At 45.8% G+C, this 14808-nt stretch overlaps 1 protein-coding gene across 11 annotated transcripts in view; it reads right to left on the minus strand.

The window, feature by feature from the left end:
• Positions 1-284: 284 nt before the first annotated feature.
• The window catches only part of CELF2 (CUGBP Elav-like family member 2), a 549068-nt gene continuing 534544 nt past the window's right edge, over positions 285-14808 (minus strand). For 8 of the 11 annotated variants that reach the window (XM_047755102.1, XM_047755103.1, XM_047755105.1 and 5 more), the window contains 2 exons: positions 10890-11033; positions 7576-7942 (listed from right to left, as the gene is read on the minus strand). In XM_047755102.1, the coding sequence (XP_047611058.1) occupies positions 7815-7942; positions 10890-11033 (272 nt within the window). In that variant the 3' untranslated portion in view covers positions 7576-7814. Of the gene's footprint in view, positions 6362-7575; positions 7943-10889; positions 11072-14808 lie in introns of those variants that run through there. The other 3 variants (XM_047755098.1, XM_047755100.1, XM_047755108.1) reach the window with 2 other exon arrangements.

Genomic DNA, 14808 nt, shown 5'->3' on the forward strand with positions numbered 1-14808 from the left:
GGTGTAGAGACCGGGTCTCTCCCGCTCAAGTGTACTCGGAAGAACTTTTCCCCCACTCCATTTTGTTTCCAAAGTCAATTTATTGAAGATTAAGTCATAAAGCTAGTGATTATAATTTTAATGAAAAATATCCTGTATCACTCAAGACTGAAAAGAACAAAAATGCCCCTTAGAAACACTGCTTTGAAAAATAATCACATTAACTTTACACACAAGTCCTTTCTTAAGCTTTATTTAAGAAATCGAGTACTATATAGTTCAATATATATAAGACACATCCAGTATTGTGTTCCTGATAGCAAGTGCATAGATTTTATTAAGATATCATTTTCACTCGATATAAACGTTTCATGGTCACATGAAGATACTATTCCCAGTGATTTTGCCCAAGCATGAGAGGAGAAAACAGAACACAGCAGAAATAGTGAACTACAACAGAGATGAAAAACAAAAACAGCGAATTAGCAGAACAGTCGATTCCTGATAAGTGAATAAGCTGATTGTCTGGTCACAAGGTTTTATTCACTTATCAGGAACGATTCACAGTACGTTAATGTTCACTGTCCCCCCTAGCCTGCCAGCTAAGAGTGCCAGCCCAAGACCACTCATGACTGCTGTGGGCTGTGCAGACGTGTGGCTTCCATCAGCAGGGTAAACGTTGACAGTTCCATCATTTCCCGAGGCGGTCTGTGCGGGCAAACAGTGCACCTGCTGACAGGGCAGCGGTATTGGGTAGGTGTGAATTTAGCAGGGACCGACTTTGCAGTCACAAGTGCTTAAGGGAACTAGCGGTTTTGTCCCCTTCTTTGGAGAATTATTGTTTTTTGTTGTTGGAAAAACAACAACAAAAAAATCTGGCTGTCTTTCCTTTCTTTGTTGAATTAGTGTGAGTCTTTTGCCTTGTGCCAAATGGTGGAGATATATATATATTTATACATACTTATATTACTTAAATATTTAAAAACTAAAAACACTTGCATCTTGGAAGGAGTTGATGGCCCTCTTCACCCCCTTCTCCCTCCCTCACACCTTCTAACCGCCCCCCAAGGAAGATGATAACAAGAAAGAAAAATCACACCCTTTGCCCTCTTTCCCACTACTGTCAGCAGTGGGTTTTCAGAGGCAAACTCCTGCAGGCTCTGATGAGACTTAAGGAGGAGCTGGGGCAGGAATCAGCTCCCGTCTGTGCGGGTTTGGAGCTGGTGGGAGTCGCTTCCTGAGGTGTCCGGCCTGGGGGGGGGGGGGAAGGGCCTCCCTCCCTGCGCCTCAGCCGGCCCCTCTCTGGCGGAGCCGACTCGAAAAAAGACAAGTCTGGGGGCCCCAGGGACTGCGGACACCGGAGGGGGACGGGCCTGAGCACCTGCGGGGGAATCTCCTGGGCGGCCCGAGGCCGAGGCCGGCCGCCGGTGCTGCGGGCCAGACGGCCCGAGCGCGTGCGTCTCCGGAGGTGGAGGAGAGGTGGGCCAGCGGGGGTCCTGTAAGAGCACTTGGAGGGCAGGCGGAGTCCTGAGCGTAGCAGACGGGCGGGCGGGGGGCTGCGGCTTCACGCTGAGGGGCGGACAGGGAAGGGCTTGCCCTCAGCTCTCCCTGCCGGGCGGGGCGGGGCGCGGGGACGAGGCCTCCTCACAGACAGACACGCATCCCGGAGGGCGCGTGTGGCCGCGCGTGGCCTTCTGCTTTCATTTGGAAATGGGTGGTAGAGCCTGAAGACTGGAGCGTGGGGAACGTCCCCTGGTCCCCCCAATCCCACCAGACTGGGCGGAGCTTCCGTTGGGGCCCTTGCAAGGCTTTCTTTCCTCTTGTATTGGTTTTACTAATTAAAGCTGCTCCCGAAGTCAGTCAGTTCTTACAAAATAGGTTACTTTTCTATACATATCTAGTGAGTGGTGGCAACGCACAGATGACACTTCACCCTTTTTGCACCTCTTCACCAGGTAAGTTTATTTTTTCCTCCCTTGAGAGCTCACCTCTTTAAAAAATGTGATTGGCTTTTGAGAAGAGGTTGATGGTCATGCTGTGTCTTTGGATTCGTGCGTAGACAGAGGGAACCCCAGCTCTGCTGCTTCTCCTCTTAAGTTTAAGATGATGCAGCAAAGCAGCAGCCGTTTGAAACGAGTGTTAAGAACCGAACACACACACAGGGGTGGGGGAGAGAGGCGAGAGAATGTGCAGTGTAGCCGTGTGGTCCAAAGACTGTAGGAGGTCCTGGCAAATCCCACCCGGTAGGCAGCTATGGAGTGGACCACAGCAATGAGTCTAAGTCTTGGAAGCGGTGGTTAAAATGGGCTGTCATACCTAAATCAGAGGTGGCTGGTGTGTAGTTTCCCCTTTCCCCAAATCAGATATTCACTTAGGTGGAATCGACTGTATCTTTTTACACAACATATAAAAAAAAAACAGATACGTGAAACAGTGAGGTGTGCAGATGTATCACCAACACAGAATGACTACCAACAATACAACACGCAGAGAGAGAAACAAGTATTAGGAAAATGGTTTAATATTGGAGACAGAAGCAAAAAACTGCATCACACGATAACATACGTTACAAAAATAAGTTTGACTGTTTCAACTACACGGTTATGTTCACAATGAGGACAGAAGAATCAGAAAAAACTTTGATCTAAACAGCGAAAAAGCAAACTCCTAAAGTTTTAACTAATACATTTATCCACTTAAAGTGACTTGAGTACTTCTAAATCTAATTACCTTATTGTGTAACTGCACAATACAGAATAAAAAGTGAAACTTACCGCTGTATTTTAAGACAAAATTCTAATGCTAGATATAAGCAAAGGGAAAAAAGAAATCAAGCCAAAGTTTTTAATTCTCAAAAGAAAAGCAACTTTCTTTCGATCAACCAGAAATCAAACTTGAAATCAGTCATTGTCAGGGGGCCCACTAGAGTAAGCCACAAAAATTTCCTTTTTTTTTTTTTTTTAATCTCCAGTATAAAAAGTTCCACTGGTACAAAATGCATAAGTACAATCAGTTGTAGAAATAGGAAAGCCTGCGTTATTTTTTTTTTTTTTTGGCTCAAATTCCATCAAACAACAAAATCCAAATGCATCAATAAAACAAACAATACTCAAATGGTCTTACAGTTTCCACTAGGTTGCATTAACTTTGGCTTTTCTCAGACAATATTTAAAAACTATTTCGTAATTCTAAACAAAATGATATTATTCGTCTACAAACAACAATTCTCACAGCACAGAAAAACACAAATACATTGTTTTTGTATGACATTATTCAAAAAGGTAATGAAACTACAGGTTTTTTTTTTTAAATTTTATTTCTTCTTGTTAATTAGCACTTAAGATAATAAAAACAGAAACAGTAAAATGAGTCCAGAGTAGCACAAGCCAAAGAACTATAAACCCCTATGGTGAAAGAAAGATGAACTTGTTACGCCTTTGAGGACTGCCATTTGATCGCAATTCTCTAATTTATTTTAAAAACGACTATTCTCTACACTTGATTTTTAAAAAAGCAGTTTCCCTGTGTGTGTTTTTTTCCTCTGGCACAGGCCCTTCGCACCCTTGCAGCTTTTTCCTTTAGATATTGAAAGATAAAGTGAAGAAAAGGACAGCTTGTCTTTGAGGAGGGTTATCTTTTTGGCAATGACACATGACCAAAAAAAGAGAAGCGGATTTTCCCCCTAAAAGTAACTGTCTCAGTTGCCTGCGGGAAGAAACATTCAGCTCCAAGCTCCCGCAGCTTTCAGGGGAGATGGGGGCAGGAGGTGTGAGAGGTGGGGAGAAGGAAAATGGGGAGCAAAGATGATGTGTAACTGATCAGAGATCCCGAATGAAAGAGTCTAGGAAAGTCCCATGGTGTCATCTTTGCATTCCTAGTATGCACGGCATGCCACCACATCATGTACACGAGAGGGACATGTGCCATAACCTTTGTGAGTCAGCTGCCCGCTGCAGGAAGTACAAAATAGCCCTCGAAGGATGAAGGAAGGCCCCAGCAGTAGTAAACACGTGTGAGGATAGTACAGAGCGATCATTGTAAGTGCATGTGCTATAAGAAGGAAACTTTTTTTTTTTTTTTTGCATCATTAGTGGCTAGTCCTTTCTATCCCAGGGCTATCACATCCACAGCACACATGAAATCAGAGTGGTGAGTGGGAAGGGGAGCCAGCAGTTTCTAAACTCCAGGAGAGACAAAGAAGCTTCCAGAAAGGCAGGAACTTGTGTTGGGGCTGTGGGGGGTAGGTAACTTTGGGGTTTGCCAGGACAACAAGAGACCGTTCACATTCACACGTGAAGTAGAAGTCAAAGAAAGATGGCACTTTGCAAAGTGGCGGCGGGAACCAGTGTTTGCCAGTAACGATGAAGAACTGAGTTTGCCTTGAACGGTCAGGCCCCTTTAGATGCATTTGATTCAAAAGAAACAAAGACAAGAAAAGGACTGTCAACTTCTAACTCCAGACACCTTGCTTATTCAGAGGTATCCACTGGGCTCAGAATCCCCAGCACAATGGCTGAGCAAAGACATATAAATTTAGGAGCATTTAAGAAATAAAAGCAAACATCCCTCCAAAGACTACCGCATCCTCACAAAGCCATTTCACTGGAAGGTACACGAAAATAGTTCAAAATGGAATTTACCATTAATCCGATCTCTAACATGCGCTGAATTTAAGGTTCATTCAGGTGCTTGACTATCTACCATTCCCCTTGGAAAATGTACCCAGTAAACTCTTTTTAACCAAAGCCGAAGAAGGAATTCCAGCAGCAAATGAGGAATTTGAAGGAAAAAAAAAAATACTTTAACCCTCTTTAAGATTTTGCTTTTGAATCCCAACCAAAGGATAAAAAAGTAGTAAAGACAAAACAACTCAAGGATATATGTGGAAAAAAACTTCAAATTGGAAACACCCCAAAACAAATGAAAATGATGACAGTATAAAAAGTTATTGACATTCCAGATAGCTCTGGGTAGAAAGGGTTAAAAGTTCAAAACTTTCTCACCTTAGAGGTTTCCATATATTATGAAGAAAATACATTGTGAGGTTGCCGTCACAGCATTGATGTGCAGAGTGGTTAAAAAAGTGAGACATGGGCACTTATACAATGTCTTACAAAAAACGTCATAGAGAAATAACAAACAATAACAATTTCAGGCAACAAGACCACAGGATAGCAAGTTAACAAACTTTTTAACCTCTTTTTTTTTGTTTTTTGTTTTTTAAATATTAGGGATTTATACAAAACACATAATAAAATACCCATGTTATCAAATTACTTCTCACAAGAAACACACTGAAGCTCTAGGAAGGAAGTACCTTTGGAATTTGGCACTATATATTTTCACTTTTTCTTTAAAAGAAAAAAAAATCACATTTTGCTGAACACAAACACATCTAAATAGTCCACAATAAAAAAAAATGACATCAATGCTTTACAAGCCAACACAAAACTTATTCTGGAATAGGGTGTTTTTTTTTTTTTTTTTTTCCCCTCACATGAAATTTTTTAAGCAAACCATTTTTTTTGAAATTCTTTTTTGTTATAAGTAAACCAATTCTAAACTTGTCTTATCAACAAAGAACATTAAGACCATAAGACTCATGATGAAACCACAACTTAATTCACAGAAGCACCAACATAACACAGTTTACAGTAACCTTTCTCCTGTACATTGAAACAGTATAAAATATAGGTAATTTCATGTGCATTAAACCATGGATTGTCTAACTGTGAGTCAGTTCAGCAAAAGGTGACACAAATAGGTAGCATTTGCCCCAAAACAGGGTAAATATTTTTCTTATACTAATCTACAAAAAGTGGTTCTCTATATATATCTTAATGAGAAAGTGAGCCACCTAAAATGGCCTTATCAAAAAACTTTACACTGCCTGAAAAATGTAAAAACTATTACAGACCTCTAGAGACTTAAAATCAGACAGTTTTTTTTCTCAAACTGTTTTTGGAAGTAGTCTGTTAGAAACCAACATTCTGTGTCCCTGGACACATATTGCTATTGTTACCAGTGACCGGGAAGAATGCCAATCCCTGTATAATACTTTCAAGTCTGTTTTATGAAAAGAAAAAAAAAAAAGAAAGAAACATTTTTGCCACAGGTTTTTTCTATAATTAATTTGTCTAATAATAAATTTCAGTCTTGCATGAATGCAGCAATGTTTTTCACATTGACTTCCCAGAATTCATAGCTAGATGAGGTCACATGCAAATTTCAAAGGTCAAACTAGATCAAAGGTCAGTAGGAGAACCAAATATGATGTGAGGTCAGAAAGACATCAGAAACAATGACGGGACGATGAAACTTTTTTTTTGAGACGCCACAGGGACATGCTAGGCAAACGGTGAACTAACGGGCATGAAGATGTCTAGGGAGAAAACAGGGAGAGGAAAAAGTTACACAGAATCTGCGCAGCAGCAACAAAATCACTCTTCTGGGAGCAGGAGGCACACTAATGCAAATCTTAGGTCAGTAGGGAGCCTACGAGCCATCCACGTAATTTGCATTTCTGACAACCTTTATCCACAGCACAATGGAACCCGGGAGAATCCATCCGGAGAGGGAGAGGGGATGGATTCTGGGGAGAGGGGCCGGCAGGGGTGAGGAGAGGATCCGGTTTCAACGAATGTGACATAGGGGGAAGTCAGAAGACCGAGCTGTAAACTAGAGCATGGGAGTTACGAACAAAACCGTCAGACAGGTACAAACAACGAGAGGAGAAAGCATGAACTGTGGGCCTAGGGTTCAACGGTGAAAAAAAGCCCATTCCTAGAACGATTCCTCTAGAGACTACTTCAGAAGGATCTAGCTAGCACAGAGAACTGCTCTTTAGGTACCCAATAAGTTAACAGTAGGCAATAAATAACTTCCATTATTTCTGAGGCAGTAAAAATTTTGTACAAAAATAGAAATGCTTTTTTTACAAATAAAATTTACAGGCCTGTGGCTTTCTTTTTTATTTATGTATTATTTATGTATTTATTTATTATTAAATTTATCTTTCAAGAAACATCAAGTATTTTCACTCATTTTTATTTTATTTTTAAACCCTGTAGCTTTAAGAAACAGATCTCTAAATCTTTTTTTTTACACGAATCCTTTCTAAAAACTAAAATGAAACAATAACAAAATAGACAACCAGTGTAATAACCTGACCAATAAATGTTTCTTTGAACCCTAAAATAAAATCCTACTTATTAAAAACAAACCAAATGTAGTGGAAAGACATTTCTGTATTGTTTTAAGTGCTTCTCCTGGCTTTCCTCTCTCACTAGGCCACCGCCTTCACCTCTACCGACAACGGGCGCCCTCCTGAGGGTGGGGAGAGGGGCGCGGGCAGGAGGGGCGAATTCTCCAGGCAGTGCCCTGGGGGGCACCAGGGGTCTCAGAGTTAGAATTGCACATTAGCCTTTGTTTGCCTTTTAAATTCGCAAGATGTCATTTATTTGTGTATGTGTGTTTTTCTTGAAAAAAGCAAAAAAAAAAAAAAACAAAAAAAACAAACAACAAAAACAAAAAAACCCAAAAACAAAAACGAAACGAAAAAGGTAAAAGGAGATTCAACTTGCAACACAAAGGAGATTACAGTGGCACAAGTGGAGGAGGAGTTTACTCGATAGAAACAGGGTAGCCGGAGTTTAATTGTGGCGGACTGGGGAGGGGCCGGGAGGGGAGATGGAGGCCTTATGGTAGAAGTAACCGTCTCTCTTGGTAAAAGTTGGCCATGTGTCCTCCTCTGCCTTTCCTGTTGAGCACAGGCTGGCTCGTGGGACTTACCCTAAGAAAGCTAAAATAAGAGCAGGGAGCCTCTGGGGTTAGGATCAGTAAGGTTTGCTGTCGTTTTTGGAGCGCTTCAGCTGGACCTTCAAGCGTTTCATGCCAATCTGAAAGCCGTTCATAGCCTGGATAGCAGCTTGTGCGGACACTGGATTGTCGTAGCTCACAAAACCTGGAAAACACAGGGGAGCGAGGGAATCAAGACGGAGAGGCAGGGGGACAAAGAAGGGGGCTGGCTGGAGGGTCCAACCGCGGATGGTGAGTGACACGTGCCTCAGCGGCACAGGTCCTGTTTTAGGGGCAACGCTGGGTGCATCCCCTGAGAGGCAGGGAGAAAGGTGGCTGGGCTGGTGATTCGCTATCAGGTGAACAAAACTGCTCTGCAGAAAGCCTCGTCTGTTTTCTGACTGCGGTCGAAGCCGTCTGTGTTCAAGGTCCCTTAGAATCCTGCTGAGAGACCCTCCCGGACATCTGTAAGTGCTCCTCACGGAAGCAGAGTCGCCGGGACCCCCAGAGGCTCAGGCGCCCCCGCCAGGTGAGGTTTAAAGGTAGGTTGACGACGGGAAGGGCTGGATAACAGGTATGCTGCCATAGACCCCGACTGTCCTGCTCCAGTTCTCTTACGTGTACAGGAGGGGGTCCGGTAGTAGGTTAACGCTAGAATAATTTGTACCTGATTTTTCCCACTTGGGGCTCTTCTCCTTAGCTCAGCTTCCACTTTCAAAGCCCCATAGACCTCGGCAGAATGGAAACTGCTGCCTGTATCCCCAAGTGTCCTGGAGCATCAACAGTCTCAACAGCTCTGGGTTTCACAGCCATGCTAACATCCTCCCCACTCTCTCTCTCTGTGCCAACATTCATACATTTCTGACAACACCTGTGCCCTGCCAAGACCCAGAAAGAGAATTCTGACCACAGTTTTAGTGCTGTGGGCAGGGGTTACACGCTAAGGTTTCTTTAGCTAGTGCTTGTGTTGAGCTTGTCCTGTCCCCACTTAGGACTGTTGTGGAAAGGAAGCGGTCAAACTGAATTTCAGCTCTGACCATCAGCTGAATGTTTTTCACTAAGTTTCTCCATCTAGCTATCATTCAAGTATGAAGCTAAGGAGAAAATGCCTTCATACATCAGAGGAGGAAGACAGGGACGTACATGTATCTTTAGCAGAGTTCTCAGCCCTTGACAACGGGCATACAGTGGAAGGCAGAGTAGTTTCTCATTGGCCAGCTGTATGCAAAACAGTGGTTTAAATTTTCATTAAACCTAAGTCCCAATGAATGTGATCTTGAGCCCAGGATGTTTGCTGATTTTCTCCTTTCCCTTCTAGGTCTTTATCCAGAGGCAGCAAGACAATCAAAGAATGAAAATGTGCCAAGAGTGGAATGGAATAAGGAAATCTAGCCAAGAGCTGAGGATAAGGAATGGGCTACCGACCCCCCACGACCAGCAGACCTGGGCCTGGACTCTAGGAAGTTAGGCTGGCTCCCCTGGGGGCCGCCAGTGCTCAATCAAGACTGCAAACAGCACCCAGGGCTACTTACAGCTGACCGCGGCTACTCGCAGCCACGGCCAGCAGCGTCGCGAGCACAGCACTTAAGGAGTGTGTGGGTTGACAGAGTCTCTTTTCCAGACAGCAAATGTGTGCTCAGAATCCAACCACGAAGTTTACGGTCCCTTTCCCGTCTCCAAACAAGTCCAGAACCGTGTCTGGCGGTGAGCAGCGGCTATGTCTGGCTGGGCGCCTGGCGCGGGGACGTGCCCACGGGCGCACACCCTACACAACACGCCGCATCCCTCGCTCGGGAACCCTCACAGGTGCGTTTATCTACTTGTAATGGGCTCAGGCCAAGAGCCTTTCCACTTGGATAAAACAGTGACTCGAAATGAGTGACACGCTAATTCCCCCAACAGCAGAGGCTTCAGACCTTCCTGGGCAACAGCGGAGACATCAGGATGCCATTGGTTAACGGAGCTATCGACGCCGAGACGGTCTCCGGAGCCCGCTCCCCCGTCACCAGTCAGCCCACACCCCGTCGGAGCGTCTCCCTCCGGGAACCCCCACCTCTGCTGTTTGCCTTTACACCGTCTGCTCCTCCTCCTCTTTCCTCGGGCCCGTACCCGGTCTCCTCTGTCTTGTGCTACTGCTCGTACCTGCCACCAACCTGAACCATTAAACTGGAGGCATGATTACAGACAATGTTCTGATTGCAAACGCCTCTTATTATGAAAGCAAATGTTCTGTCTCGGACGGGGCCAGGACCCACACAGACGCTGAACGTTCTACACTAGGGTGGGGACCAAAAGGGTTCAAAAAGTAAGAACTAAATCTAATGAAGGCTCTCCTCCGGCTGCGAGACATCAGCACGTGCGGTGCGCTGGCCCTATGCTCAGGGCTGGGGAGTCCAGGCTGCCAGGGAAGGAGTCAGCGCCAGCTCAGCCCAGGAGCAGGTTTCCCAGGGTTGCAAGGATACCCGCCTCTCCAGGCTCTTGCCGCCCCCCGCCCCGGGGTCCCTGCGGGCCCTGTGCTCCTGACTCCACTCCTGAACCACAGCATGACATGGTTCATGTCACCTTGAGCTGAATCCACCAACCCGTCCAGGCTGAGGAGCTGCGGGCTGGGGGCAGCCTGGGCCCTGGCCCGTGGGGCTTTTTCTGTACAGCTGGATGCTGAACCCTAAGCCCCCGGCAAGCGTGCTGCCCACAGCCTCAGGGGCTGAGTCTAGTGAAGCCTGGAGGAGGCTGCAGCCGTGTCTGCCGTGCCATTCTGCATCAGGGCCGCCTAAGCTACGCTACAGCCTGCAAGCTCCTCCCACCTGGTGAACTGTGGCTCAAACTATGGGGCCTGAAGAGACTACTGTCGCCCTACCACGAAAGGTGATTCCCTATAGGTAGTAAGACCCTGGACGAGTACAGGGTCCGGCATGACTTACTGCGCGGGCATCTGATTTCCCTGATCTTGCCCTTTTATTTAGCCCCTCTCTCTCATGGTGACATGATCTTGTCCGGTTTGCGTATGTGGGTCCTAAAACCCGATCCTGGCATCTAAAACCACCCCTGTGTGCCCTCCCACGACTCCTCACTTGGAAAGCACCACGGTTTTCTAGCGGGTGTCTTTTGCGTACCAAAGCACTTGCTCAGGTTGGTCTGTTTGTCAATGAAGACTTTAGCAGAGATAACATTTCCAAAAGGCATGAACATCTGCAGGATGTCCTGGTCTCCAAACTCCTGTGGAAGGTGGTAAATAAAGAGGTTTGCACCCTCTGGACCTAAAGAGGAAAGAGAAATCAGAATGAGGTATGCTTCCCTGTTTAGTTCCCCAAACCTCTCCTTGGGCACGCTTGGGCACCAGGCCGGCTAAGCATGTGGCTTTCTCTGCCTGTGAAAGAGAATGAAAGAGACCGATAAAGGTCCTGTGCTGGTGTGTCCTTTAGGACAGGAGTGGCCCTTCACGTTTTCCTGGCTCCAGAGAGACAATGGTTAAGAGTGGCTTCCTTTTCACCCACAATCTGCGGGTCACATTTGCTCAATGGACAGGAGCACAGATTTTAGTCTTCCTGGGCGTGAAGGGGGCAGTGTGGTGTGGAGACGGGCAGGTGTGGGTTCTTCCTGGGTGGCCGTGCTTTATAGTGTGTGGTAGATACTGTCTCTTGCAGGAGAGAGTGTCCTGTGTATTCTAAGCAAATTGCAGCAATTTAGAAATAATGGATATAGCAGTAATGCTGCTTGGATTTCTCAATCACTTACCTAATTATCCATCCAGTTTTGATTTGGCAAATCTCTTAACACACAGTCTAATAATCATCTTTATTAGAAATGACTGGCAAGGCGTCAAGGCAGGGAAAAATAGGTGGCTCGAGTTTCACAACTCTGTTCGGAATTACACCACTGGGAATCGGCCTTGCAGATCAAAGCGGGAGGTGCAGAAGCTGGTCAGAAACTAAGCTAAGCCAAGCCCTTCATCTTAACCATGACTTGCGGAAAGCCAAGAAGCACGGGCAGAAGGGGGGAGAGCTTGGCGCTACCGGAGAGGCACGCGCTCTTGAGTTCCTTTCCGCTTCATTCTCCCATCTCTCTAGCCACCTGCACAAGAACTACCTGCAGGTTAAAGGATGCAAAAAAGGAGGGAATCCCAGGGACCTGACAGAAGGCAGTCATCTGGTACATGCAAGGCAGGGGTGCCTTCTGGGCCGGAGGGAGCAGCTGGGGCAGTTGCTGATCCTTCCCCAGCTGGTTGTGGGAGGCCCCACAGCTGGATGCTGCTAGGATGTTCTGGGCATGATGTCTGCGAGGGAGGGAGCTCATAAAACTGGTGAAGTGGCCAAGCAGTGGGGTCCTGGAACCTTAACTGGCGTCCCCTGGAGAGGGACCGGGATTGGCCTCTCTGCTGGGAGGCCCAGGGCCAAGGTGCAGTGGGTCTCCAAGGGGCCAGAGGCTGAAGAACACTGAACCAGGGTAGGAAGGACTTGTACAAACAAAAGGGATAAGCATCTCTGCAGAGAAAAGCCACACCAAGTTCCTTCCCACATACACACAAAATCATACCAGAAAGAAAGTCTTCTAACGAATGGGGCTTTTCACCAGGAAATCTCGAGGCAAATTTCTGAAGCCCCAGAGATGAAGCATTTCTTTCTTATTTAAGTATTAACATGGCTACTTTAATTTTCTGCATCGATCACAATTTCCAGGGACAGATCTATGTTCCAGTGTAAGAGATGCAGTTTGTATTTAAAGGGACACAGTTACAGGGTTTAGGTACCAAAATGTTTCCTGGTTACAGAGGGAAAAAAAAAAAAAAAAAAAGGACACTTAAAAAGCGAGAACTTAATATGAATAGATGCAAAACCCAAATACTGGAAACAGGTGTTCTGAGCGCTACGGCGCTCTATGTTCTCTGCAGTCTGAATACTGGGTGGATCTGGTACCCCCCAGACTGAAGGCGCCTTCTAAACAACTGGGCCAGATGCCCAAACGAGGCTTAATGGGGCCCAATTTGAACTGTGAAGTCATCTTCCCTCCTGAAGCCTGGGCAGAAGATGTAATTTTAATGCCCTAGGACAGGTTACTGGCTGCGCCTGGATAATCCTGGCCTTGAATGCCTTGTAGCCGTGCCAGAGAGGGCACCGAGTAAACCTCGAGAGCCTCTCTTTCTTCATCGCCACGACAGAACTTGGATTTTGCAAACTGCCAAAGTTGTTAACACTAAAACGAGAGAAGGGTGGCTTGATACAGAAAACCTCTTAATAGTCAGTGATGGTGGCTGTGGCCCCAGATACCAAGGGTAAGAAACAGTTTTTTGAGAGGTAACCTATGTGTCTTCTCTCCCTTCCGCGAAAACCCACCGACCAAAAACCATGCGTTCCTCAGACTTCTGGTACATGTGATCTGAGTTCTCTGCATTACTGGTCCCTGCTGGCTGGGTGCTCACATCCCCGTTTCTCATGGGGCCCTTGATGTGGCGCGAAGCTCTGGAGGGCGTCTGTGTTGCCAGTGTCTTGCTGGGATCCGGGGGCTCTGCCTAACTTGTGATCTGTGACTTGCCTCCTGCCCACAGAGGAAGATGGGAAGGTGGACAGAGGAATGGCAGGAAGGGTGGCCCCCTCTCCGGGATTCAGATCAGTAGGGATGCCATAACCTTCCAAAGATGCCAACAATTCGGCTGGGGAAAATGTTAAAACCATTTTCTTTACCAAACCAGACTAGCTCATCTTCCTGTGGGACAATGTTGACCAGAGTGTATGATGAAACACATCAAATTGCATCAACTCTCCTGATTCAAGAACAACAGAACCACGGAAAGGAAAATCTAAAAACCTTCTTCAGTTGCGGAATTTATCAAGGGTTTTTTCTCTCCTTCCCCATATGTCTTCACTTTTACCTTAGATTTTAGTTAAAGCTAATGTGAAGACAGTTTAAATTTCTTGAGGCCAGCTTAGCAGGGTGAGTAGGAGGCGATCAGAAGAGCAGCATGAGGAGGTGAGAGAGGATTACAAACCTGAAGCAGCTCGAAACACCAAAAAATCCAACACTAGGCCATGCTGCTGGGCGCCCGCATGCTTAGATGCTGGTGATCTGCAGTGGGCAATGCTTACTTCAGACTATTTAACATCGACCCCAGAGGGTTAATTACTGCACAAGCTGCGCCTAAAACTCGAGGCATAGAAAGTTAGGGCAGGGAGCTGGGGTAAAGCCACTTCAGGTCCCAGCCGTTGTCCTAAAGCCACTAACTTCTGAGTCTGCTGGGGACTCAGGTCTTCTCAGCAACACAGGTTACAGGGGTCGCTGAGGCCCTGCTGGTGACAGAGGACTACTCCAGCATGCATGTGGGAGCTGGCTTTTATGGTTTCTTCTGAGGACACGACTGTCTCACAGGCTGCCCCTCCCACCCTTATCTGTCACCATGTGAATCACATCCCAGACAAAGGGACCTCAACACAGGCATTCCTTTTGGAAGTCACGGTATTTATGACACTGGGTCCACATGCCGGAGAAATGCGGTTGTTTGAACAGTTGGGCCAGTTTTAAAAAATCTCTAATTATGTCACAGCCAAGAGGACAGAGAAAGTTGAAATGATGAAACTCAGATTTCCAACTATCTGTTATTTCTAATGCTGTTACTTATAAATAGAAAAAACCTTTAAAAACAAACAAAAAAACACGTGTATCTTTAAAGTTGTGTCCTGTTTGTAGTTCACAACTTTACAAGGTAAAACTGTTCTAGTTTTTATAAAATGCCATGTTGAGAGTCAAAACATTCAGACAAAAACCAGTCTGGATCTCTGGGGAGCAGATAAAGGAGAAGGGCAAGAAATCTGCAAACATCTTCAACAGCCATCTCTATTCTAACTTCTTTCCCTGAATTTGAAACAAGTCGGGACGAGAAAAACTACAACAGTGTGGATTCTGATTTAAAAGCAACTTCAATCAGGAGGATGAAACCCAAAGCGGGGAAGAGAGACACACCATTCCCCATCTGGCTGGCTCCTTAACTGTTTTATAATTAGCTTCCATTTATTCTTAGCATTAACTTCCTGATGTTGACTC

Source organism: Phacochoerus africanus, chromosome 12 (assembly GCF_016906955.1).
Source record: "Phacochoerus africanus isolate WHEZ1 chromosome 12, ROS_Pafr_v1, whole genome shotgun sequence".
Classification (NCBI taxonomy): Eukaryota; Metazoa; Chordata; class Mammalia; order Artiodactyla; family Suidae; genus Phacochoerus; species Phacochoerus africanus.